This window comes from Propithecus coquereli, unplaced genomic scaffold, assembly GCF_000956105.1.
Source record: "Propithecus coquereli isolate 6110/MARCELLA unplaced genomic scaffold, Pcoq_1.0 Scaffold215, whole genome shotgun sequence".
In the NCBI taxonomy this organism is placed as follows: domain Eukaryota; kingdom Metazoa; phylum Chordata; class Mammalia; order Primates; family Indriidae; genus Propithecus; species Propithecus coquereli.
Window position 1 is genome coordinate 3,118,939 of NW_012146634.1, and position 27,125 is coordinate 3,146,063.

Genomic DNA, 27,125 nt, shown 5'->3' on the forward strand with positions numbered 1-27,125 from the left:
GATTCTAATGTCTTAGTCATTGAGTCCTTCCACCACCACTTCTTGGTGGGCTCAGCCTGCTCTGGGTGGCATCTGCACTATGCACTTGACAGGCATCATCTCAAGAACCTGCAGGCTGCGAAATCTCAGTGTATACACAAGTCTCTCATTCTGACTAAATGGCATCTAAGCCACTGCTTATCTTTCCTTCCTGTACTCCCCCAGGTAGTCACGCCCCTCGTGGCGACCCCTTGCTCAGCACGCCCTCATTACGACACAGGCTGAGTATCTCTTACCTGAAATGCTTGGGACCACAAGGGTTTCAGATTTCAGATGCATGTTTTTGGATTTTGGAATATTTGCATTATACCAAATAATGAGCATTCCTAATCTGAAAATCCAAAATCCAAAATTCTCCAATGGGTATTTCTGTTGAGTGTCATGTCGGCATTCAAAAAGTTTCAGATTTTGGGTAATTTTGGATTTCGGATTTTCAGATTAGGGATGCTAAACCTGTAACAACAATAGCCAGTATTTACTGAGGGTTCATCAGACAACTGGTACGTTCATATTTCACAGCTGAGGACTCAGAGACACAGAGAAAGTAAGTACTTTACCTAAGACTGGGTAGCTAGTGGGGGCGAAATTGGAATCGACCCAGGGGGTTCATCCAAAGTGTGTACGCTTAACGCCCATTTACACTGTAAATAGGAACTCACAACAATGACCCTCTTAGCTGGAAATGAGTTCATTTTGCAATTTATAAATGACCGGAGGGTTCTTCCTCTTCCTTGAGAAAAGTGCTTGGGGAATCTAGAATTGATGATTCCCGGGTTTTCCTCTGGAAGTGCGGGGCTGGGAGCCAGGGATCCCGGCCTGCCAGCCGTGGCTTTAGGTAAGCCTGCCGCTCTTCAGCTCTGTTATCTGCGGTATGGAGAGGATTATCTGCTCCAGCTCCTTGTGAAAATGCTTTGGAGAAACTGCTCAACAGTGTGAGCTATAGTACCCCTCTGTTGTTCAGCTGCCAAGACTGTCAGGTACAACTGAGAACCAAGAAGTAAAAAAATATTGGCTGAGTGAGTCAGAGTTTTTAAAAAGGCAAGCCGGCCCGTTAACGTTCAGCACTGGAACACTTTGCTCACACGTAACTTGCAGCCACAACCGAAGCCAGGCTCAGAGACTCTGAATTCACAGGGAGAGATAGCTGCGGTCAGGCCGCCATCCTGGAGAGCCAAGTGGCGCCTGTGTGTGTGGGCAACCCCTTCACAGAGAAAACCTGCTACCAACCTCTGCTCACAGACACGACTTCATGTGTCCAGCACAGCCTCTCCAGCTGTCCGGGGGCTGAGGACATCCCTCCCCACCTGCACTCCGAGAAAGAAGACCCTTCGGGTATCTGCCAACCCAAGAGGCAAGCCAGAGAGGGATGGTAGCAGGACATCAGATGGGCGGGTTGCTGGAATTTGGACGATGCAGGGGCTACTCCCAAGAGTGCCCTGAGAGAGCCTGGAGTGGAGATGGTCTAGGAAACACTGAGGAGCCCAAGCCCTCCTGCTGCCAGCTCCACTCCTGCCAGGTTGTCCCTTTTCCACCTTAGCAACCAGTGCACGCAGACACCCTGGATGGGCCCACTGGCCTCGGCCTGGACCCAGAGGTCCTTGAGAAGAGGCGGCAGGCAACGGTCAGTCTGACTACGTCCCTCCCTGTCCTCATTTCCCACAGCTGAGTCCTCCTGCCCTGCCCTAGGACCTGTCAGCCCCTGGATTGGAAATCATGTCCAATCTTTATCACGGGAGGGGAAAGTCACTCCATCACCAAGGAGAGAGAACCAAGGATGCCAGAAAGGAAAGTATCCTCCAAAAGATGGGACCATTTTTCTTACAAAATTTGGCAGTCATCTACCCAGAAGCAGGGAGCTAGACAACATGTCTTCCTGGAGTCCCCCTCAGAAAGAAGTGTCTAAGCTGGGAGGCCTTATTTCTTTAAGTACCACTCGAGGCCTGGTGCGGTGGCTCACGCCTGTAATCCTAGCACTTTGAGAGGCTAAGGCGCGAGGATCGCTTGAGGCCAGAAGTTTGAGACCAGCTTGAGCAACATAGTGAGACTGCTGTCTCTACAAAACAAAACAAAAAAATTAGTTGGGTATGGTGGCATGCACCTGTAGTCCCAGCTACTTGGGAGGTTGAGGCAGGATGATCATGTGGGCCCAGGAGGTGGAGGCTGCAGTGAGCTATGATTGCGCCACTGAAGGGTGCCCTGTGACACGGAATGAGGTTTTCCAAAAACTGGGGCTGCTTCTTTCTTAAGGTCTTATTACCCCGCCGTGTATGCTACCCCTGTCCATAAATGGTGTCCTAGTGTATTTTTCATTTTGTTTTATTGCTAGGGAGCATATCTGATTTGGAAAATTATTTATTGAAGAAAAAATATATTAACTTCTACAAACATGTGTACTGTTCTTTTTATTTATATTGTAAGAAATATTTGAAGTGGAGGAAAGGTCCCTGACTTCACAAGGACTTCTTGTTGCCACTATCCAGAGAGGCAAAAGAGAGCAAGCGCTGGCCTGGGTCAGCAGACCTGGGGGCGAGGCTGAGCCCCACCAGGAGGAGCTGGGACACCAGGGCTGACCGCCAGCCCCAGCTGCCTACCGTGAGCATCGTCACCACCAGCCACTCTGGGCAGACTTAGGGGAGATGGGGCTGAGGAAGAACTGAGGGTGGGTTTACCACATCCCTGCCCCACGCCACCAAGGACAAGCAAGAAGGATTCAGGCCCTGCTCGTAGACTGTTGCTTTCCCTACACAGAATTCTCTTCTTCTTTTTCTCTGTTAGATAAAGGAACCTCCTGCATTCTCAGTCCTTGTGGTTAAGAGGGCAGACTTACCTCCCTCTCCAAGGTAGGCGTGAAGCCCAGGCTTACTCCAGCAAGCAGCCAGTGGAGCCCATATTGCCAATGAGAGTTAGGCTTGGGACTTCGGTTGGATCTGCTGGGATGAAAGAAGCAGGCTCTTCTACTGGGTTTACTCGAGAGACGGAGCCTAGAGCCACTGGCAGCCGTTTTATCACATGGAGAGGAACCTGCCTAAGAATGGAGCCATTGGAAAGCAGGGCCAACCAATGGCTACAGACTAGATTCTGGTCCCATCATTTGAGTCCCTGAGACTAGCACTAACCCTGGACCTGTCAGTTGTGTGAGTCAATACATTTCTACTTTGCTCGAGTCAATCCGAGTAGGTGTTTGCGATCTGCAATAGAGAGAGTCCTGGTGGATATGCCTATAAAGATACGACACAATCACTCACTCCTCACATCTCGGGCAGTGGGCACACTGCTTGGGTTTAGATTAGAAAACAGAATCAGGGATGTTTATGAGAGCTCGTTCACCCCCCTGTTCAAGCCAGGAATCTCCTGAATCGATAAATGCCAAATTCTTGATTTTTGCTACATTCGTGGTTAAATAACCAACATAAAGGAGAGCTCACTTTCATCTGTGGAGGTCTGTCCAACTTTTTTGATTTACTAAATCATTAAAAAGGTTTTCTTATGTTGAACCCAAAGTCACACCTGCGAAATCGCTATCAGCACTTCGTCTCTGGAGCAACACAGACAGAGGCTGCGCCCAGGGACTGGCTGCCACCCCGAGCTCCGCGCAGCTGCCCCTCTCTGAGCAGGAGGCACCTTACGTACACCTGCAACTCAGGTCTCCACCCGAAAACCATGGATCAGGACTGCTGTCTTTTGCCATTTTCATTTCTTCTGTCCCTGAGTTTGATTAGTCAGGCTTAATAATGGTTAATAATGTTTCTTTCCTTTCTGCCTCTTTCTTCATAATTCCTACTGCAACCACTGTGGGTTATGAGTTCATTTCTTCAGGCCTGACTATGTCAATGATCTACCATATATTTTCCTATCCTATGACTCCTCTTTCATTCCACTGCTGCCAGAATCGTCTCTTTAAAATGCAGTGCAGACCAGACCCTGCCCTAAGCCCCAGATTACCCTTCTATCGCCTACCAAATTAACCCTGATATTCGGGGCCCCTACACTTACCCTCCCTCCCTCCCCCACCTTCCTAGTCTTACTCCCCACCATGCCTGGCCCCTGTGCACCCTGTTCCAGCAAGAGCCCCCTCCACAGTCTGGGCTTGCTGACTGCCACCCTGTGGACGTGCCTGTGCGTGCCTGTCCCTCAGCTTTTTTCTTTTTTTTTTTTTTTTGAGACAGAGCCTCACTGTGTTGCCAGGGCTAGAGTGCCGTGGCGTCATCCTAGCTCACAGCAACCTCAAACTCCTGGGCTCAAGCGATCCTCCTGCCTCAGCCTCCTGAGTAGCTAGGACTACAGGCATGCGCCACCATGCCCGGCTAATTTTTTCTATATATTTTTAGTTGTCCAGCTAATTTCGTTCTAATTTTAGTAGAGACGGGGTCTCGCTCTTGCTCAGGCTGGTTTCGAACTCCTGAGCTCAAACAATCCGCCCGCCTTGGCCTCCCAGAGAGCTAGGATTACAGGCGTGAGCCACCGCGCCTGGCCTGTCCCTCAGCTTTTGCAGTCCTTGTTCTTCTTCCTCTCCATTGATTACAGCCCAGTCTTTAAAACCTAAGTCAAACCCTTCCTGCCTCACCAGTTTAGAACGACCTCTGATACACCCACTGTAAAAACCACTTGGTTGGCATTTAGTCACATACTAGTTTTTATTGTAATTTAAACTATCAAGTCTGTGAGTCTTTTCAAATACATTGCAAGTGACATGGGGCCAATGAGAGCGTTCTTATCCTTTTCTGTGCGTAACCGGAGCCCAGGACTGGAAGTGCTGGCTGGTGGATCATATTTAGGTTATATTGATAGGTTACCTTTTTTTCTAATATAGAGAAACGGCCAAAAATGGGAAGAATAGGGGCACTCCTGCTTGAATACATAATTATGTATACACAGAACCAAATATCTGGTGAAATCCAAAAAACTAAAATAACCATGGGGAGACTTTTAAACAGACAGATGCTGATTATCGCTGAGAGGGATACGGCTTCTCTTGGATGTCTCTCACATAACCCTTGATGGCCTTTTAAAATGGCTTTTCTTTACTATTGCTGAAAAATTTCCAGTTCAATCTCAGAAAAATTGCATTATAGAAATTAAAATCCTTCAGCCTCAAACTTGGTGGTGAGGGTGGGTAGGTGGCTGGGTTTAAGGCAATTAGCTATTGGCAAACAACTTGCAGAATTTGTGAATGTAACTGAATTGGTTGGTGTTTTCCCATGTTTTGGCTCTAACTGAGGGTGGACTCCTCATCGACCCAAGGGCACGAGTGCAGTTTTTGCTGGAAAGTTCTAGGATTATATCTGAGGAAGATGAGATAAATAGGGTTCCGGGGCAAACACGATAGTACATAAGAGCAGGCAGACTGAATGCCGCACCCTGATCCCCCAAATGCCTGAAGTTTAGGAGCAAAAGAGTTCCACTGTTTTATTGTGACTGACTTCACGTTAGGACGTCAAGTAACTACTGACCTCAGAGTAGGGACAGAAAATAAGGTTCACCCTGAGCATCCATTGTAAATGGTTGGGGAGAGCTGGGTTAAGAAGACTCCCCAAAAGAATGTCCTGAACAATTTGCCATATTCTCCACAGACAAGGAAAAAGATGGTAGCTGCCTGCCGTATGCTGGCCAACCTCAGAGGCATGAAACAGGCTCTCCCTACCTCATTCTATCCAAAACCCACCTGTCCTTCCAAGCCCCGTTCAAGCCCCGTGTACCCTGAGGCCTGTCCCACCGGTCCCCGGTGCTCTGTCACTTCTTAATTCAGTGGTTATGTCTGGACCACTCACGTGGCACGTACTACACTTATGACTGTTGTCTGGTATTGATTATGGAACATTTCTTCTATATATGTTTGCAGAGGTAAGAATCCCAATAAAGCGGAATTAAACCTTTGCTGTGGTTAATTCAGTAAGCACCGAGTTGCGACTGTGCTAAAACTGAGTTAGAAACTGTGGGGAGTAGTTATGAAATCAGCAGTTTTGGAGTATCAGCAATGCGAAGGAAGATGCACGCCTTCCCCTACCCTCCCCTCTGCCTCTTTCTATGCGTCTTCTAGGTGGGCTCATCGACTCCTGGGCGTGGTACAGGACAAGGACGGGCTGAGCTTGTCCTCGGAGCACTCTGGGCCTGCTCTGGGACAGGAGAATGCGTCTGGGGAGGTTTTCAGAGCCAGGAGTGTGCCGAGGAAGAATACGCTAAATGTATGTGTTAGTTTTTGGATGGAAGGGTGTGTACCACCTAGAAACCATGCGGGTAGAAATGGGCATTTCAGTATTAAGTGTACTGCAGATTCCTCCACTTTTTCCTTGTCATAAAACCCCAATCTTGTTCAAGTGTCAGAGGCTCTGGGGGTGGGGGTGCTGGGCGGCTCCTGGGCCCAAGTGTGAATATCAGTTAGCCAGAGAGCCAGCCCAGTCCTAATAATTCTCTTCTTGGCCACGATGGTTTAGGCGTGAATGCACAATGCAATTCTGGCCAATAAGCTGCTAGGAGAAATGTGTTGGGGGCCTTTTGAAAAGGTTTTATTCATTCCTAAAAAGGGCCATATGAGATGAAACTTCCTCTTTCTCTGCTTTGGGTGCTGCTGTGTGAGGAAATGATGCTTGGAGCCCCTGCAGCTGTCTTTTAACCACGAGAGGTGAGGTCTGAGGACATACTGGGGATGGCAGAGTAAAAAGAGGGAAGAACCTATGTCTGCGAGCCCTGAACTAATTCTAGAAATTGTCCATCTCCAGACTTCTTTTACCACATTGCATCAACTTTGAGATGTACTTTTTTTTTTAACATTTTAACAATTCTGAAATAAGTATGCATCTTTTATGTCATAGTTAAATTGTCAGCATTCTTTTCTTTCTTAGTGGAATCTAAAACAATTGGGTGTTTTACAAAAAGCTGCATCTAAGATTTCATGAAGTGCGAAATGTCCTTATTGTTGTCCATCTTCAGTAGGTCTTCTGTTACTTTCCTCTAAAAGTATCCCAGCTGACAAGGCTCTTCTCACGGAGGGTGCTGTGGAGGAAGAGTGTTTGGGAGGGCAGGCAACACAGCTGTGAGCCGGCCCTTCAGGAAAATGTCCGTGGCCCTGAGCAGAGCTGGACTCTCTCGCTCTCTCCTGGGAGAGACTCTACTCTTCTTGGGATTTGGAGCAAATCACATGTGCATGACTCTCCTCCTCCCCAGGCACAGAGGTTGCCACAAGTAACTTAAGCTTACTCTATGGCTGGTGTGGATCTTAAAACAGCCAGTCAGACAGGGGTGTCACCTATAATGACAATGGTCTTGGGCTTTCTGAAATCTAGAGTCTAGGCCACCTAGCTGGAGGATAAGAAAAGGCCACAGGAGTGGGCTAGAAGTAGGTCAACTAAATGCAGGGCAGCAGTGCTCAGTCCCCACTGATAGCACTGTCTCAGAGTTGCAGGCCTCACCCCACCACACTCCTCACCCCTTCCTACTGCTGGCCCAGGCAGGGCTACGGCCCCTCTTATGGTAGCCTCTTCCCAGGGGCCGCCTTCCTTGCCCTCTTCTTCCCCTTCTCTCCTCCCTCCTCTCTGCAGTCCCCAGCCATGGAGGGGCTCAAATTAGCACCTGCAAACCTTGAGATATCTCTCTTCATTTTGAGTTACCTTTCCATCCTAGACAATTTAAAATACAAGAGCACAAAATAAGATCCTGACTTGGCAGAGGCCCCATGTCATCCCAGATGGACTAGTGAATGACAGCCTTATGGTGTACCCACTTTACTCAGGGGGCAAAAGGGAGTTTTCTAATTCTTTGAAATTAATTTTGGTTACATTTTCTTGAGGCTTCTTTTCTTGAGAAGAAAAGCAGCACAACAGTTCAACCTTGCTGCACTGGCCTTCCTTGATTTTGGAGAGCGGAGGATGGGCCTTGGGCGGGGAGGGGTGGAGGTGTGGGCAGGTCCCCTCCACCTGCCCGCCCGTGCACATCTCTGAAGGCCAGGTGGTGGCCTGTGTAGGGGTGTGAGCGTTGGCTCTTTTCCATCTCTTTCCCTGCGCCTCCCTCCCTCCTCCTCCCCTCAAAATTCAGGTGCAGGTTCTGCTCTAAGCCTCTGGGCAGCCCTCCCCTGGGCTAAAGCTAGGAAAGCTGAAGTCACTCACCCACATAGAAATACTCTGGGGACTTGTCCTCTGATGATAAATCCTTTATGGTGCCTCCAAACCGAAACCATAGTCCAAAAGCAATGACTGCCGAGCCAGCCAGCTGGAAGGTAAACAACACCGCGTTTACAACAGAAGGGCAGGGAGTGTGCGCAGGCCCAGGAGCAGGCTGGAGGCACAGAAAGCTGCGGGCTGGATGGGGCCACGTCGTTAGAAATTGCCTAGTCCACCCTTCAAGTTTTATAGGGGAGGAAGCGACGGCTCAGAGAAGAGGGAGGATGTGTTCGAAACCCCTCAGGCCTCCAACATGATGCTAGAACTAGGCTTTCCTGATCCGAGCGCAGGTTTCTCCATGCTGCCAGGCTGCCCTGTGCTTATGGGCACACACAGCACAGCCTGGAGGCCTCTCCAAACAGTGCTCCCACATGCCCCCCTGGAAGGCACCTGCGCCCTGCCGTATTGTCCCTTGCCGGACACACTGGACCTCCTCACCAACTCCACAGCGAGAGGTGCCTGTGTCTCAGCCACCAGGTCACCAAGAGCGAGATGAACTCCAAGACCTGGGGGAAACCCACTTTTCTAAATTGGAAGAAAATACACCACCCTCAGCACCCACCCACACCTCATGAGTGCACAGTCCTCAATTAGAAAGCTGTTTTGGAGGCGTCTATAACCCTCTCTGTCCCCTGTTCTATACGGTCACTGCCCTGCCTGGGGATGGTTTTGCAGGCAGGGAGGGATCCTGGTCTTATTTTTTTTTTCCCCTTCTTTTTTGGTTGCTATTTTGAGTTTCCATGGAAAGTGAGAAAGGAAAAAATAATTTTCTGAAAAAGCGTGGTCTGTGTGCTGTGTGGCTCATGGAGAGGCTGAGTGGCTGGCGCGGGCAGTGGCTGGGCAGGCTGGCGGCTGGTAGAGTCATCACCCGCTTCCTCTCCTCCGCTCTGAAGCCTTTTGTGAGGCTCAGCATGGAAGCTGGAAGCCCTTTCTGCCATGCAGGACTGTCACAACTGCAAGCCAGCAGGCTGTAGCCAAGGTGTTCTCTCCCCAAACACCACTCTCGAATTTCGCTGTATCAATCAACCAGCAGACATGTACCGGGCACCTTCTGGGCTCAAGGCACGATGGGAAAGTAAGCAGGAAGGTAAAAATAGCCTCCTGATTCCACCAGCCCATCCCGCTGCTGTTGGGCTGCCCTAGCCTATCCCCAGGTGAACAATTTAGAGGCTGCCCCTTCCCAAACAGAGCAGAGCATGTACAGATGCTGGCCACACAGAGACAGAGGACAAAAGTCAGAGGAATAGAGGTCTAATAAGGAAATACCACATCAAAGACAGGGCTGGATAAGAGGCTTTCTTGTACAGGATTCTTCTATCTTTCCAGCAGCTTATAAAGGACCTGGCACTACCCTTTAGGGCCACTGGCTGGATTTATCGGTGGACATAATCCCTCTTCACCTTCTGTCTCCCAAGGCCAATTTTCTTTGTGGCCAGCTCCTTCAGAAAAGCAGCGTGACTCGTGAGGAGTCAGAGGGGCAGAGTTCCACCAGCTGGACTCTCCCATGTGGAATAACTAAAAGTTTCCAGGACTCAGAGGAAAGTACTAATTGAATAATGTGAGGGATGGCTAAAGGAACTGGGCTCAACCAGCTTTTGAAAGACTTCTACATTTTTAAAAAGGGCAGCATGGCATGGGAACCTATTGAAAGAAGTCTTGCTAAACCATTAGCGGTATTTATTGTTGAAGGGTGGGATTACAGGCAACTTTTTTCCTTCTCACTATATTGTCTAAATTCTCTGCATTAAGCATGTATTTCTCTTGTAGTTTAAAAACGTTTTTTTTTTTTTTTTTTTGAGACAGAGTCTCACTATGTTGCCCTGGCTAGAGTGCCGTGGCATCAGCCTTGCTCACGGCAACCTCAAACTCCTGGGCTCAAGCAATCCTACTGCCTCAGCCTCCCAAGTAGCTGGGACTACAGGCATGCACCACCATGCCCGGCTAATTTTTTCTATATATTTTTAGTTGTCCAGATCATTTCTTTCTATTTTTTAGTAGAGACGGGGGTCTCGCTCTTGCTCAGGCTGGTCTCGAACTCCTGACTTTGAGCAATCCACCCGCCTTGGCCTCCCAGAGTGCTAGGATTACAGGCGTGAGCCACCTCGCCCGGCCAAAAATGTTGCTAAAAAGCGTTACATGGTAGTTTTTCTGTTCAATCCAGAAAAAGTGGGGAGGGTCTTCTTAGGCCATGCTTTAAGTTGGAAGGAAACCAACTTTGAGGTCCTCGGTGTTCCTGTGCAGGAAAGAGAGTGATGCCCTTGGTCAGCTCCATCCCTAGGAGCACTGGGAGGCTGCCTGGGACAAGTCTGCCCAGCAAAGCCTCACAGGCAACCCTGCACACCGTCATCTCTGGGGAGACTTGATGGAAAGACAGAATTTCTGAATACAAAGCAAAATCTATTGACAGAGGCCTCAGGCCAAAGCCAGCAGCCTCGGAGCAGACTGTGGAGGAGGTGACTGGTCCCAGGGACACCCTACCACGAGGCCACATTTTTGGAATCTCTGTACACAAACTCTTAATTTACAGCTGTCTGGGATCGTCCTCCCAGACAGAATACATTTGTCCAGTTCTGGCACAGATGTGTTTGATGCATAATGGAAAATTAAAAGAGAGGTTGCAATTTAAAGCCATCGGGCAATTGGAAAAAATCTGCGCTTGCTTATCCACGCCCCCTAACCCCAAACCACACGGGTTTCCTCCTGGGTCAAGGAAACTGTGACTTAGCCGAATGTCATCACCGTGTGGAAGGGAATCCTCCCAGCGTGCTGCTCCCTGCCGTGTTGGGGCACTGTGGGTGAGGGCCTGGCCAGCGCGGAGGTTGCTTGTGACAAGACACAGAGTGATCCCTGCTTTGGAAAGTGGCGCCGGCAGAGACCACGTAGCCCTCCAGTCTTTTTTAACTCGCCACTCCTGCAAGGCTCATGGAATGCTGGTTCACGGGACTTGGGTTGGTCTACCACACACTAGAAATTGCTTGAAAAAATTTCACACCAATTCCAGTCCAGTGAGGAACAAAGTGAGTCACTAAGTCCTCATCACCCTCTGCTTGCCTAGAGCAGGAAGAGACGGTCCCCTCCATGACCTGAGGGAAGCCTGCAAGCCCCTCTGCTCCCAAACTGCAGCCTATGAGGCCTAACTTCTCCATGTCCCATTCTCTCTTCTCCTTGCGTCTCAGCCAGTCTTTTGCATTGAGACACAACATCGCACCTCAGCCAATGTTAACACAGATAAGAAATGAAAAGCGATCCCTTTTTCTTCCTTTTCTTCTCCTGCCCCCACTCTCATCTCGTTTCCCTTCCTCCCTGTCTTTCTTCCTTGCATGTTAATTAAGAATCAACTAGGGTCCAGGCCAGGTACTGTGCTCCACATCAGGGAAACAGTGATGAAGACAACACAGCCCACGCTTCGACGTGGAAGACAATCATGAGAGTAAATACATGTAATGCAATGTTGGAAGAGTGCTGAAGAGGAACAGCGCGCACACTGCCAAGGGACTGGAGCGAAGTACGACTACTGGCGTGCAGCAGACATCATTAAGTTTTCATTCACAGCTTGAAGAATGAGAAGCCACTGAGCAGAACTCCAGGCAGTGGCATGGCTAAGGGCTTCCTCTCCTTACCTCAGTGCAGTGGTGGGGAAAGAGATGAGTCTCGGGGGTCAGAGTCTGGGGCTTGAGAGGGGATTGGGGCAGACTCATGGCTTCTATCTCACTTGCCACCTCCTTGGAAAGTCCGTAACAGAGCCTTGAGGGGAGAGGAGGGGAGGTGGGAGCCCTCACTTTGAGGGGAACAATCAGGAGCAAGAGATAAATGTCTGAGTGGCTGAGGACCAGAGAGAGAACACCAGGGAGTGGATGCGGAGGGCCGTTAGAACCACACAGAATCATTGTACCCACTAGAGAACCTTGCCAGCAGCTGCCCTGCTTCCAGAACCAGTCCCGAGCCCCATGCCTTTGGAACAATTACAACCAGGAATATTGTTGTTTTTCCAGAAATGCACTTTTTCATACAAAAGCATGAGTTAGGCTTTGGTATTAGTCATGTAAAAAACATTTATTGAGCATCTATTGTGAGCCAGGAGCCAAGGATCCAGAGATGAGGAAGATCTGGTCCTTCTCCCGAGGATCTCAGGGGCTCATGGAGAATCTAATGCCCACTCGGTGGCCCAGGAGGGAACCCAACCCTGCAGGCAGGAATTCCATCACAGAACCAGCCCACTAGAATCCACGCGAGGAGATGCGGAAAGCATCATTCCTTGTGCCATATTCCTTTCCTGAGGACTGGCTGTGCACAAGGTGCTCAGAGAATGTGATGAAATGGAATTGCGAGGGCAAGAGTATGTCTACTATTTAGTAAGAGAAGAGAAGAAAAATAGAAAAAAAAGATAAGAAGAATACAGGTAAAGGAACAGATAGTAATAAGTCCATGTCATTAAACAGAGGATCGCCAGATACAGTTATAGTATGGATTTTTACGGCAAGTTATTTCAGGACCTAACCATATTCCAGAGAGTTTTCAGGAAACAAAATTACAAATTGTAAGCATATGTCTTTAGAGAAAACAGTTCATGTTCTACCGCTAAAGAAACAGAAGAGAGGACTGAGATCCGATTAGAAAGCATTTAAAGCAAAGTGGATGGACAAAAGTTTCCTCCAATGGCTATCTGCCAAAAACAAGTCATTTAGCATGAGGCAGAACCATTAATGGATTTTAATTTTATTTCACTGTATTTATTTCCACTTTCCTGGGATTGCTGATAAAATATCCTATCTTGAGGACATAATTTTTCATTTCAAAAAAGAAAAGCTTTCATGAATTCCAAACATGGTGCCTAGAAGGGCACAGTCTGGTTGGAGGGGGGTGGTGCTGAGATGTACGAATGCAAGGATCATTCTTGCAGTCTGCCCCGCTGCCCTCCCTCTCCCGGATACCAGCCAGCTGGATCACAAAGAGCAAATACATGCTATCTGCTCTCTGGTGACCAGATCCAGGAGAATGCCCCCCATTTTGAGGGGGTAAAAAAGCATCAATTAGGGAAATTCTAGACAGCACATGTCTTATTCCTAAGTAGGAGCCACAACTAATGGTGCTCAGATGCTCCAGCCACAGTTTCAGGCCCTTCTCCCACCTGAAGCCTCTGCTTTTGCTGTTTCCTTGCCTTAGAATGCTCTCCTCCCTGTCCCTCATCCCAGCTGACACCGCTCTCAGCTCTATTGTCATTCCTCAGGGAAGCCAACCCTGGCCTAGATACGCACCTTCCTTTATATCTCATATAACTTTTTCTACTTAAATATTTCTGTAATTAAAAATTAAGGCCTAAGTTGTGTGAGGGCAGGGACAGGGTCTATGTTGCTGGTATCCCAAACACCTTCATCTCTGCCTCGCAGAAAGAGTTCCCTACAGACATTTGTTAAATGAATGAATGAAGGGCCTTCACAAGGGTACCATTTAGGCTGTGTTATGGACTGAATTATATCCCCCCCAAATTCACATGTTAAAGCCCTAATCCTCAATGTGATGGTTTTTGGATAAGGGGCCTTTGGGAGGTCATTAGGTTTAGATGAGGTCATGAGGGTACAGACATCATAAGACTAGTGACCTCGTAAGAAAAGACACCAGAGAGTTCGTGCTTTCTCCACCATACGAGAACAGGGCAAGAAGGTAGCTATCTGCAAGCCAGGGAGAGAGCCCTCACCAGATCCCAACCATGCTGGCACTCTGATCTCTGACTTCTAGCTTCCAGAACTGTGAGAAATAAATCTCTGTTGTTTAAGCTATCCAGTCTATGGTATTAATGTCAATTTAAAAAAATGTCAGCTCGAGCTAAGACAGGCTGACAGGAGCAATTGCGAACAACCTCCCTCACAAGTCTCCAAGGCAATATTTTGCAAACTACTATTTTGAAATTCATCTGCACCTGGGAAACACTGTAGGTACCGTGGGAGGCACTGTGTGAATACACTGTTGACCATTCCTAGCAAAACAGTTGCACACAGAAAAAGAAAACAAAACTGGAGCGTGTAGTATGAGTTCTGTGTTTTCCTACGCCTGTGGGGATGCGTGCCATGCACCGTATGTGGGCACAAATAATAATCTATACATGTTTTCTCCTGGAAGAGGGATATGAACACTTAATATGATTAAAACACCACATACACACACACACACACGCACACATACTGTATCTGAATGAAAGAATGAACAATATCAATTCTGTATTTTTGTTTCTCCAGAGTGAAAACCACATGTACACACAACCCAGCTCATCTGTAACTCTATTCTTTGGGATGCAGTCACACAAAATTGGAAATGATGCTTCAACCCTAGAATTTTCACTGAACGCTTTTAAGCTAATACTTGCTCTTGGTGGCAATTCTCATCGCAGATGGAATCATGTAATGAGCACTTAAGATTCTTGATCTGATTGTAAACCCCATTATGATACCATGAGGGTAATGGGGTCTCATCCTTTTAGCAGGCAAAAGTCAGAAGCACATTTGTTCTGGAAGTTGATACTAATTTTCTCAAAGAGGAAAACCGTCTCCGAAGGTTTTCATCCTGTTATGCAGTGAAAGCAAGGCAAGGATTCAGATGGCACTCTCTTAAAATCAAGGATTTTACCAGAAAAAACACAAGAGCTGAATGCCATATGACATTCATGCCAAATGGCCTCCGAGGGACCTTGCTGCCCCGGCCTCGACATCAGGACCAGGTGAGGGGAACTGGGAGGCAGGACCGCACCAGTGTGTGATGGTAAGAAGGCTGCGTTGGTTTGGAAATGCATGGCAGCTCCTTAAGATGCCACTGTTTCTGACTTCCATATTATTTTCCTCCACAGTTTCATAAGAACAAGCTCATGCTAAGAAAGACTTCCTTCAGGTAAGGGTATATTTTACAATCAATCAATGCTTGATTCTCTGCATTGATGGAAGGGTGTGCGATTCAAACCACAGTAGAATCGGGAATGTTCTACTCATCTCTGGAAAGAACACTGGGCTACATATTTGTGCCAGACACAACGTCTTCTGTTTGTTGAGGTTGTTATAAAGTTAACTTGCATGGATCAATTGACGTTGCTGGGAGGCAGTGTACAGGGCCGGGGGGGTGGAAGTTTACCTGGGATGAAAAGCTGGTTGTGAACGACAGAGGAGATAATGTATAGGCAGACAGTGGAAAGTGCAGTGTGTTTATTCAGTGGTTACATATAATACCCTTTCTCTTAAAAAAAAAATAAGGGAAAAGGAGAAGGAGGAGAGTAGGAAACAGCAAGAATTAGGAAAAAGATGATACCTGTATAGTTTTCTTTATATGGCAAATGAATATCACAGACTGCTAGCTAATGATTCCAGTGAGCAAATGGCTCGACCAAGTGAAGACCAAATACATACAGAATGAAAATGCAATCCACCAAGTCACAGAAGTGAGGGCATAAGCTCTGGGAGGACAAAAATGGTCTTTTTTTGGTTCTCTGGGCTTCCTCCTCCTAGCATCCAGCTGGCTCCTATCCTAGGCTTGCCCTCCGAACACATAATCACATATCTTGGGCACCACAATGACTACTGTGACATCTCACCTATATAGAGCTTTACACAAGCCAAGATGAGACATTAAACAATATCTATTTTACAGCCTAATAGTCTTCAAGGTGTTTGAGAGAACTACTTGGGAGCAGATAAACAGGATTCTTAAATATTGGTCAACAGTAATGATCTTCTCCCAGTTTTAGTTGTTAGAGAGCGACAATGGCAGGAAAAAAAAAATTTCAAGTAGAACTCAGGCTAGGTCGGAAGAAGCCAAAACACTTTGTTCAGTAAGAAGTTAGCTTGGATGGAATCCAGCAGAAGTCATGAAAATCTGGCTTGGTGCTCTATAGAGATTTTTTTTAATAGAAATTTTACCAGGACCTGTTTGAGGTCAGGAAGGTGTGGCACTTGCCCACTCACAGAGGACTAGACAGATGTGGACGTGTGTAGGACCACGTCAGCTTCCTGGAAGAGTGACAGCAGCTTCCAATGCACCCCTGGCCCTGCCCACCCCTGTTGGGGGATTCTGCCATCCCGGCCCAATTCTGTACACCCCAGTTTATAAGTTGACTCCTTCCCAGTCACCATTACGATGGGGAGGACAGAGCTTGGTACACATATTGGAACATTTGCCAACTGCTCTTCCAGAAATTTTACCTCTTCTGTGTGTGCAGAGTGAATGGCGATGCCCCTAGACAGGATAATAACAAGCACGTCCACATGTACAGCGCCATGGTGTAGAGTTGTAGGGGGTACAAATGTGGGTTCTAGGCATCTGGCTTTGAATCAGGCTCTGCCACTTACTAGTCCTGTGTTCTTAGGAGAGCTACTTAGCCTCTCTAGCGCCAGCTTCCTCATCTGCAAAGCAGAGGTAATAATAGCGCCTCCTTAAGAGATGAAATGAGTCCATGTTACACACTCAGAGCACCGACTGCCCAGCACTTTACATTATAATGTTGGTAACCTCGCTAACACTCCCTTCAAACCGAAAGCTTAGTCTTTAAGGTAGGAAACACCATTCCTATGGTTCCAGTGACTTAGTCCTTTGCCACCTTCCTCTATTCACTTTAATTTCAATTCTGTGCTTCCCGCTTTCCATGACAGTGGAATTCTCTTGAGTTTTCTAAACCTTCTATACTAGAAAGCCAGTGGCCTCTTACAGAAACTATGTCTTCCTCTCTTTAGTGTTTTTAAGACCGAATAAGAGAATAGCATGAAAAGATATATTTATGACAGAATAATTATATTTAGGCTAGAGCTGCCCAATAGAATTTTCTCCAGTGATGTACGTGTTCTTTGTCTGTGCTGCCCAATACTGTAGCCACTAGCCACTTACGGCCATGGAGCACCTGAAATGTGGCTAGTGTGACTGACAAACCGAATGTTACATTTCATTTAACTTTAATTAATCTAAATAGCCACATGTGATCAGTAGCATGGCCACTGTATTGGACAGCGCAGGTCTAGAATTCGCAAGCTCTTCGTGGCTTCAACCTTCTCTCCCCCTCAGTCTGTAGACTTGGAGTGGTCTAGAGCCTAGAGGGACTCTGGGACACACACACACAGGCCTGGCTCTGCCCCTGGCTAGCTCCGAGACCCCCGCAGGGCCCTTCAACTCTTTGTACCTCTGTTTCCTCACATGTGGACTGGAGTGATAATAGCTGCTATCTCACAGGATTGTTGTGAAGATTAAAGGAGTTAATAATAACATTGTGCTTAGAAAAGCAGCTGACACATAGTTTACATTTATACAGCACTCACTATTCTTCTGCAAGTTTTTGCTGCTGAAATTAATTTGTTTAACTGTCTCTGGATACATACCCTTTCTTAATTCATGCCTACTTTTCCTCTGCTGTGAAGTGATCAGTAGTGTTCTCAGTCTCTCTGCCTCTCCCATATGCCCGAGTATCTCGGGCATCTCTTTGCCCCTGCGTTTCTGGAAGGCATCAAGACTAAATCCGACACTGGATATACTCTCCCTGATCACAGACTTCACACTTTCCAAGTTAGTAGCATTTCTTATACGTTATATTCCACAAGTCCCAATAAGTTAAAACAGTGAAAAGAACATGGGTTTTAAAATCAGAAGACCTGGGACACACCACTTACCTTGCCTGACTTTTGGCTTCCACATCTGTAAAATGGGAATAATTACCTCTCTTTCATGAGATTGCTGTCATTCATTATCAGAGGGGATAATGCATGTGAAAGCATTTTGTAATCTAAAACGTCAGGTGAAAGTTAATTAGTATTGTTATTTCTGTTTCCAATCAAATCTAAAGATGATGAAAAGGGCAGGCCAATGTAACCCAACGTAACTCATCCATAAGATGTGCTCCCAGCCCATCTGGTATTCTCATCTTACTGGCATTGTTCTTTGCTTAATTCCTTAGCAACCATGACGTGGTTTGTTTCAGTGATCAGCAGAGCATCACTTGTCTCAGGAGAGCAGCCCAGTTGTGATATTAACTGTCACTATTACGGTTGGGGGATGGAGGTTACATTCTCTTTTGTCACACATGGATAGAGGCCCAAAGATGATGTTTTAGAATAACACAGTGAAGTGCAATGGACAGTAGACAGGTGGCCTTCCGGTCATTCTAGAAACCATCAAGTATTAGTGCAAAAAAAGAGACTTAGAACAAAAGGTAAAGTGGTAACTGAATTAAGAGAACTGCCAAAAGCCAGCCAAGTGAGACAACCAAGAGAAGGGGTGCTCCCTGCCCCATTCAGAAACAAGTGCCATAGGCGGATGTCTGACCCCTTCAGGCCACACCTAAAACAGCAGTTCTCAAAGTGTGTTCCCAGACCAGCAGCACCAGCATCACCCGGGGGCTTGTTGAAATGCAGAACCACTGAATCAGAATATACAGTTGAACAAGACGCCCAGGTGATCCGTCTGTACATTAAGGGTGAAAGGCGCTGGTCGCCAAAGACTTTCCCATTGCCTCCCCTGGGCCCCCACTTGGTAGCACAGAGGGAGGGCAGGGCACAAACAACCCTGCTCTAAGGTGCCAAGGGATTGGAATAAGGGGATGCCAGGAGGACACAGTCCCTGCTCTCAAGGAGCAAAGACTAGAGTGGGAATAAACTACAATCAAAGGTAAAAAGGAGGCTAAAAAACAGCACAAATGTATCAAGATCAAGGGCTGTATCTTAAGCATCTTTGAATCTCCAGCACTTAGCAGGATGTCAGGCACATAAAAGGTGGTTAGCGCATGTTTGCTGAGTGAACCGATTGTAGAGGAAGGTATGTCTCCTTCTGACTCCATGCCCTGGATAAACCATAAGACTAGTGCCACTTTGCTTGGTTGATTGGACGTAGGCCGTCTGCTTGCTTCTCCTTACCTTTAGGAACTTCTTGGATTTCAGATTCTACTTTCCCACTGTACTTCTAGTATTTAAATATGACTACTCCTAATATCTTATTGAGTACTTACTATATGCATATACCATACTTATTACCTCACATATCTTAACTCATTTTTTCTGCACGAAGATCATAGCTTTATGTTGGTACTTTATTATGTCCATTTTACAGATGTGAAAACTGAGGCTCAAAGAAGTTAAACAACTTGCCCAAGGTTCCCTAGGTAGTAAATGGTGGAGCCAGCAATAAACTCAGGCAGTGTGATGCCAGTATCCACCTGCCAGGCTTCGAATTCCTGGATTTGAAGTGCCACACAGCATAGATCTGTCCGAGGTCCACCGGACCACTGGAACTATAGCTCTGGCCTCCCCAGACTGGCCCCTATTATAGACTCCTTGTCCCTCCCAGCAACACGAGGCCCCTCTCATCCACGCTAGGGGAGGCTGACCACTGTTGCTCTCTTCCCACCCGGACAGAGATCAGAAATGATGACTATCCTATAGTGAGGCTGAGGCTGAGGAAATTCCTGTTTGCTTTCTAGGGAGGTTTAGCTTTTGAGTGGACCCCAAACAATATTTTCTTTAGGTATTTTTTTCTAAACCAGTCTTTCTAACAGGTGATTGCTCTGAAGTTACTGCTTGAAATAAGTTTGAGAAAGAGGCAAAGGTGACCTCTATGAACTTCGTTTGAGTCAAACTTCTTTCACTCCCAAGCCAATGAGACACTGTCTTTCCTTAAAGCACCTGTCTGGCATCAGCAAGGGAAAGCGCAAAGCTGCAGTACTAATGGTGAGAAGGAAAGGATAGCAACTTCAAGCTTGCCATATATGGCATCTGACTTTCAACAATGAGCGACCCTGCTTCCTGTCGGTTGGTAACACTGAGTGGCTAGTGTAGCACAATGATAGGAAAACGCTGAGCATACAACAACAAACCAAGGAATAAACAGTGCCCAAGTTTTTCTTTAAACCAACATGTGCGGCTTGGTGGGTTGGAGTGTTTTATTTATATTGCTATGCAACGGAGGAAAAAAATAAAGGTGATTTCAACGAAAGGCACAGGAATATGCCGTGCTACCCGACTACAGTGTCTGAATTTAGACTGATGTTGGGAGGGGTTTCACGTCAGACGCCAGCCACGATAACAGAAATTAACTCAGTGGGGCTAATGTCGAGGCTTTACTTTTGTTTTTAAAAATTCAATGGTGAATACAGTCAGTGGCCCTGGGCCAGGGAGTGCTGTGCTGGCTTGGGCAGAATCTAGCTGAATATTTACACAACCAGGAGCACAGCCCAGGGAAACTTAGACGGAGCTGCCAGAGGAGGCTGCAAAACGATTTGTCAAATGACAGATCACAAAACATACTCCGCTCCACCTCCATGCCTGCCGCTGACGAGTTTCTGACAGGAAAGGAAGTGCTGTCACCCAGGGGACCTTATATCTCAGAGGGCAGGCACATGAGTGTGTATACATGTTACACTTTAAGTCACGGCTAAAGCCTGTCCTTCCAGGAAAGCTGTCCTCTTGCTCCTTCTCCAGACTTCCCACAAAGCCCTCCAACCAGGAAAAAACAACTTCAGAAACTAGGGTGGAGCTTTTCTGGAATCAGGTTCCCTCCCTAATATCTAGACTAATATCTAGATATTAGTCCCTCAATATCTAGATAATTAATCCCACACGATTGCTCTCCCCTAAATCACTAGGTACCTGTTCTGGTCTGCCCTTTTTGCTTTGGTTGTGCGGGTGTAGACACGGGAAGGTAGCCAGTACCTGCTGCTATTCTGCTCAGCAGCCTCCCAACCCCGCCATGGAACCGGGGGAGGCGAAGGTCCCCATATTTCCCTACTGTGCTTGATTTATGTAAGCAGAGGACAGACAGCTCGGTAATGAGCAGGTAGAGGTAGACTCAGTCCTTCAGATATAATTGACAATTGATTATCTGTTCAAATCAAGAAGGCCACTCATACCACGTTCTCTAACCTGAAGATTCACTAATTCATTCTACACATATTTGTTGAGTGCCTCCTATGTGCCGGGCACTATTCTCGGTGCCGGGGATACAGCTGTGAAAAAAACAGAAAAAAATTCCTGCTCTCAGAGTGTTTTAAGTTCTAGTGGGGAAAACTCACAAGTACAAATTGAAAGGATAATGTACAGTTCTCCTCAAATGGAGAGAAGCAGCAAGTCACTTGGCAAACATATATACTGTTCCCCAACATTAAGGGGATCAGAAAGAGAGCTAACACTTACTGAATGCTTACTATGTGCCAGGCACTTAGTAATAATTAAAATTTTTTGAGTACTTACTATGTACCAGGCTTATAGAAATCTGAGGTCAGATACTTTACATATATCCTTTTAATCCTCTCAACAACTTTATTACTCCAATTGTGCAGATGAGAAAACAAGAGTAGAAGTAAGAATAAGTTGCTCTAGCGCACTCTGCTTGTACAAGCACAGCCTGCTCAGGGTCTCTGTGCGCAAGCCTGATGGCTTTCTCGGTCAGATGGTGGCCCACACACCCCCTTGCTCTGTTCCTCTGTTGGTGGATGGTGCCCACCTTTGCCCACCTCCCTTCTCCCAGTCCTTCAAGGTTCAGCTTAAATATCTCCTGGTTAAGGAGAACTTCTCTGTTTCCTCACTACTACTGTGATCCTTTCTGTAAACTCCTTAATTAGATCGTGTATCTACAAAGTCACATCTAACCTCAGTGGCTCACACATGGAGGCACTTAAACATTGCGTTGTTCCCACTTCCCTTCCTTGCTGTGTTTCTGGTCAACAGCGTGAAATTTGTCACTTGATACACTGTCTTATTTTTGTGTTGTTGTGCTATATGCTTTGGTCTCGTTTCCTCAACTAGATTAGCAGCTTAGGGGACAGTGTTTATATTTGTAAATTATTATTTGTTTAATAATTGTTTAATAGAGTAGTTCTCAAACTTGAGATCAGAATTACCTGATTGCTGGGTCCCTCCCCTGATTCAACAGCTTTGGGATAGGCTGCAAAGGCGCCTCTCTGACAAATCCCCAGGAGAGGTTGATGCTGCTGGTCCAGGAACCACACTTTTGAGAACAACTGGTTAACTGAATGCGGCACAGCACTTAAGAGCAGGGAGGCTGAGTTTGCGTCCTATCTCTGCCACTCACTAGCTGTGTGATCTTGAGCAAGTAAACCTATTTGAGCCTCTGTTTGCTCATCTATAAAAATGGGGATAATAATAGTATGGACATCAGAATTGTCGTGAGGATTAAGTGTAATCGTGAATGTAAAATGCTTAGCACCGTCCCAGACACACTGAACACATTCAATAAATGCTTCTAATTATCCCTGGGAAGGCTGGCACAACATCGGGCACTAGATAAGCAATGCACTCAGCCTAAGAATTCCTTCTCAGGCTTAAAACTTCTTTTGAATTTGTAAGCAGTGAGAGTGAAGGGTGTCACTTTAGCATGACATCTATAATGAACAGCTTTTGAAATTAAGCCAGACTACTAAAAAAACACAACATAAAGGGCCTTCAGAAATGCCCTTCCCTATAGTATGCTGCATGTAAATGACCAGGTGTACAAAAGCCATGTGTATCTTTAAGATTCTGGGGATGTCCACGAGGTACCTCCTTCACACCTTCCACTGTGAAAGGATGCTGAAGATGGCCCCTTGGCCTCTGAAGAGCCTGGAGTTGCTGGAATCACCCCGGCTTCTTGGCTGATGGGTTGGCAGACACAGAGACCATCATTCAATAATTAAATAGTTGCAGTCATGGGAACACAAGTTTCCCAGAGCAGAGAGGACAGCTACCTCCTCCAGCCCAGTGGTTTCAAATCACTCAGGCCCCTGCTGCTCCCTTCCCCTCTAAGCACCTCTTCACCCCAAGCAGGCTCTGTATTTTCCCTCAGCTTCTATCTGAGCACTTACCCTGGCTGACATTCTCTTAAGAAAGCCCAAGAGGAAACGTGCAGAAAAGACAATTTTCAGACCTTGTCTCACAGTCCTCCAGGGCCTGGGACAGGGTATCCAGGGATCCAGTGATGCTCTAGCCCTAATCACGTCTCATTAACACAGGAGACTAGGGTCAAGGCCCTATCTCTCAGTGAGGCATTAATCCCGGGAATGCTGTCAGTTCCATAAAGCCCTGCAAAGTTGAATGAGATCATCTCTGGGAGCATTAGTATTTAGCAGACGCTGCAGGCTGGCGGTTGTGAGGGGACGCCGCTGTTCCTCGGAAGCCCCTCTGCTCTCCACCCTGCTGACAGAGGAGCACCTTCCACCGCCTCTCATCCAGCGGTACCCTTCCCTGATGCCCAGAGAGAGGACGCTCCCTCCCTTCAATTTTCACTCCTACCCCTAATTTCCTATACAAAACAGCCGATGGCGTGTCCACACACCTCGCATGGGGCACCACCCCAGGCAGCCCCAAGGGCAGGGGTTTCTCTTCCAACGCCCTGGCCAGGCCTGGGCTCCAGCTGGAAGGCAGAGAGGAGGAAGGGGGTGTGTGCACGGCGGGCTGGAGGGGAGCGGGGGCCGCCAGGGCCGGAGCCCTCAGGGGGTGAGGAGAGGCCGTCCCCGCACCTGCGTTTCCAGCTGGGAGGCAAGGACCAAGGCAGGGGTTTCCTCTGCCGCACGGCGTCTCTCCCCTTCTCTCCATCTCTCGTTGATCGATCTTCTCTCCCTCCGCTCTCTCCCCGCCATCCCTCCCCTCCCTCTTTGTCTGTCGCCTTCTCGCCCTGCCTTTTGAACACCCTGCCCTCTCCCGGAGCGCGGCTCGGGCGCCGCAGCGGTCAGCTCCCCGGGGACCCCGGCCCCGCGCCCGCCGCCCGGCCCCCTGCCCGGCCCTCCAGCTCCGGCTCTCACCCAGAAGAGCAGGTTGAAGCCGAGCAGCAGGTACTTGATGCACCGCAGGCCCCCGCGGAAGCGCCCCATGCTGCGGCCCTGGCGGCGGGCTCGCGAGTCCCCGGGCCCGCGCTCCGAGCGCTGGGAGCGGCGGGCGCCGGCGGGGACGGGGCGGAGTGGGGCGGACCGCGGGCGGGGCCTCCGGGGGCGGGGCGCGGGGGGCCGGGGCCTGCGAGGACCCCGAGCCGAGAGGCTGGCGAGGGGCGGGGGCGCCGCGAGGGTGCAGGCCAAGCGTCCAGAAGCAGCGCGTCCGCTCTTCCCCGGACGCAAGGGCCACCTCCGTCCCTCCTGATGCGGGGACCACCTTCCTAACCTCCCGCGGGTGCCCCGCTCCCGGCGGCTGTCCGAGCATCTGCGAGGAAGGAGCGTCCACTGGGGACGCGGAACCCGGTTAATCAGCGCCCTGTGCCGAGACTCCTTTGGGGCCCGCGATGATGGTTGAGAGATAAGGACGCGGCCACCGTGGCTGTGGAAACCTAGGAAGGTGACTTCAGGTGGAAGAGAGATGGAGGACCCGAGGCCTCCCTGAAGCTGGCAGGACCCGTCGCGGGGCCCCCCGCCGAGTGGCCAGAGGTGTGGTTCCTCGGCTCAGGCCAGCACACAGGCCGCAGAGGCCTCTTCTAGGGGACCCTCCATCTGGCCCCTCCCGCGCTCCTCTGAGGACGCTTACCTTAATAGGCAAGAACCGGGAGAAGGCGCAGGAGGCGGCTGCCTGGGCCCTGACGGCTGCTCCCCACCCTGCTCAGCTGGCCGGTGCAAGAGTCAGCCTCAGACTCCGCAGGTCCTGCTGGGTTCCGCTGATGGGAGAGCTTGGAAGCAATGCAAATTCTCGTCGTCTTAATTGTGATGTGGAGATGGGAGAACAGGGGGAGGTTTTTATTTTGCTTTGTTTTCCTTAAGTTCAGCTGCTGGCGGGGGAATTCAGGCTCCCACCCCCATTGACTAAGTGTGTACAATATGTGGTGTCAGACAGCATGGGCGAGAGAGGAAAGTGTAAAATTCAGGGAGCTCACGCTGTTGATTCAGCAAAACTTTAAGTGCCTATTATAAGCGCAGCGTAGTAGCAAGCCGTGGGGACTCAACAATGGGGAGACACCAGGCCGGGAATCACATTCTCTGGTAGCAGAGACAGATCTGTAAGCGAATAACGAATAACGTGGGGAGTGTTGGGCGGGACCTGGGGACTCAAGGCCACATATGGCCCTCCAGATCCCCAAATGTGGCTCCTCAACCTAATCCAAATTTTACAGAACAAAATCCTTATGCTCTGTAAAATTTGGATTCAGTCAGAAGGCTGCAGTTAAGGATCCAGAAGGCCACGTGTGGCCGGGAGGCCCCAGGTTCCCCACCTCCCGGCTAGGTGCAAGGCAGGCAGGCCTGGCCTCAATGCATCTGGCAGGGAAGCCATTGCTAAGGAGAGTGGGCCTGATCTGATCTGAAGAATGAGTCTGGGCGGAGAGGAAGAGCGGTCCAGGCAGACAGCATGTGCAAAAGCACAGGGTTGGGAGAACAAAGCCTCTGGGGGAAGGATGAGAACCATAGTTAGCCCAAGTGAAGCAGGAGCCCTGTGAAGGCAGAGGGGGAGATGTGTCAGGAAGGCTAAAGGCCAAATCTCAGCTTTTGATCCAATGAACAACATGCAACATCATCCTTGGACCTCAGTTCCCTCATCTGCAACATGGAAATAATAGTACCAACCTCATAGAGTTTTGTTGTGAAGATTAATGAGTTAATATTTGTAAACTGCCCAGAACAGTGCCTGGCACAGAGTAAGTACTACAATACTGTATTGAACTCTATCAGCCAACCATTCCGTTTCTACCATGTTGCCATCTTTGCCTACATCTGTGTCTTTGGACATTTGTTTGAATGGTGAATTATTTATAAAAATGAATAGAAGGCAGAAAAATGAAAGTGCTGATTCTGATAATAAGCATAAGTCTCAAATAGTGAAATAAAGACAAAGGAAAGTCAGATATGGAGAAAGAGGTGACTCTAGCTTCAGTCACACACTTACAGTTCTATATCTGTCACCTCCATTGTATTATAAAGGAAAAGAACTAAAAGAATAGTGTCTGGGACACAGTAGGCATTCAATAAATCAACTGAATGAACAACAATGACATTACACTTTAAAGACATTGTTGAATTTTATGTCTCTAAGACAAAATATATTTAGAGATTATATATTCTATACTCTGGGAACAGAATCCTTATGATTATATAACATAGATTTCTATTGTGCTTTCATACTACGATTTTAGCACACATGTGTTAGAGACAGATGACTATCTGCTACGTAGCAGTTTTTTAGATTTTGAGTACAAACTTGCCCAGCCCTCCTTTCACAAAGTTACATTTCTTAGCAGAAGCTGACCCTCTGTAGGACTAGACTAAGATAATCCTATTTCCCTTGTAATTAGTTCAGGAAACTAATTGGCAGGCTTTCTGACGAATGTGATGGCAGTGGTGTCTAGTGGGGAGTGAAATGATCTCTCTTCTTCCTCTCGAAGTTGTTAGGTCTGGGTGATATACTTGGAGTTGCTGTCCCCATCTTCATATCAGCCTGAGGACAGATCCAACGTTGAGAACACCAAAGTGGAAAGTTGAAAAAACCTGAATCATTGATGACATTACCCCATAACTGAGTCAGCCATATCTGAAGCCAACTGTAGTCTAGGTATTTACGTGTGTGTATGTATGCATGTATTTTGTATGTATGGTGGCTGAAAGACATCCTAACTGATACATTTCCAAGAGTACATTATTATATGGAAATAGAGGACCACATTAATTGACATAATAGGGAAGTTAGCCTTTAAACTAATTGTCACTGACATTGCTCCCTTCTCTTTTTTTCCTGTCTTGAACTCAGACATGATGTCTGAAGTTCTGGAACATTTTGTGACTATGAGGAAAGACCAAAAAAATCGCAGACCTGCCAGCCAGGACATTGTGGAATCGCTGAACCAACACCAGCAGCCACCTACTTCCAGATTTCTTGTTATGTAAGAAAAATAACCCTCTTTTTGTTTGATTTTGTGTTCTGTTACATGTACCTGAAGATATTCCTAACTGATAGAGGGAAGACAATAAATTCATTTTTGGATCTGCTGAGTTTTAGATCTGGTGGGAAATCCAGATGGAGT

The 27,125-nt window shown here is 47.8% G+C and overlaps 1 protein-coding gene across 3 annotated transcripts in view; it reads right to left on the reverse strand.

The window, feature by feature from the left end:
• Nucleotides 1-24,069, reverse strand: part of TSPAN2 (tetraspanin 2) — a 43,584-nt gene extending 19,515 nt beyond the window's left edge. For all 3 annotated transcript variants that reach the window (XM_012644602.1, XM_012644603.1, XM_012644601.1), the window contains exons 1-2: nt 23,938-24,069; nt 8,139-8,241 (exon numbers count right to left, since the gene is read on the reverse strand). In XM_012644602.1, coding sequence (XP_012500056.1) covers nt 8,139-8,241; nt 23,938-24,006 — 172 coding nt within the window. In that variant the 5' untranslated portion in view covers nt 24,007-24,069. The remainder of the gene's footprint in view (nt 1-8,138; nt 8,242-23,937) is intronic.
• Nucleotides 24,070-27,125: the final 3,056 nt, after the last annotated feature.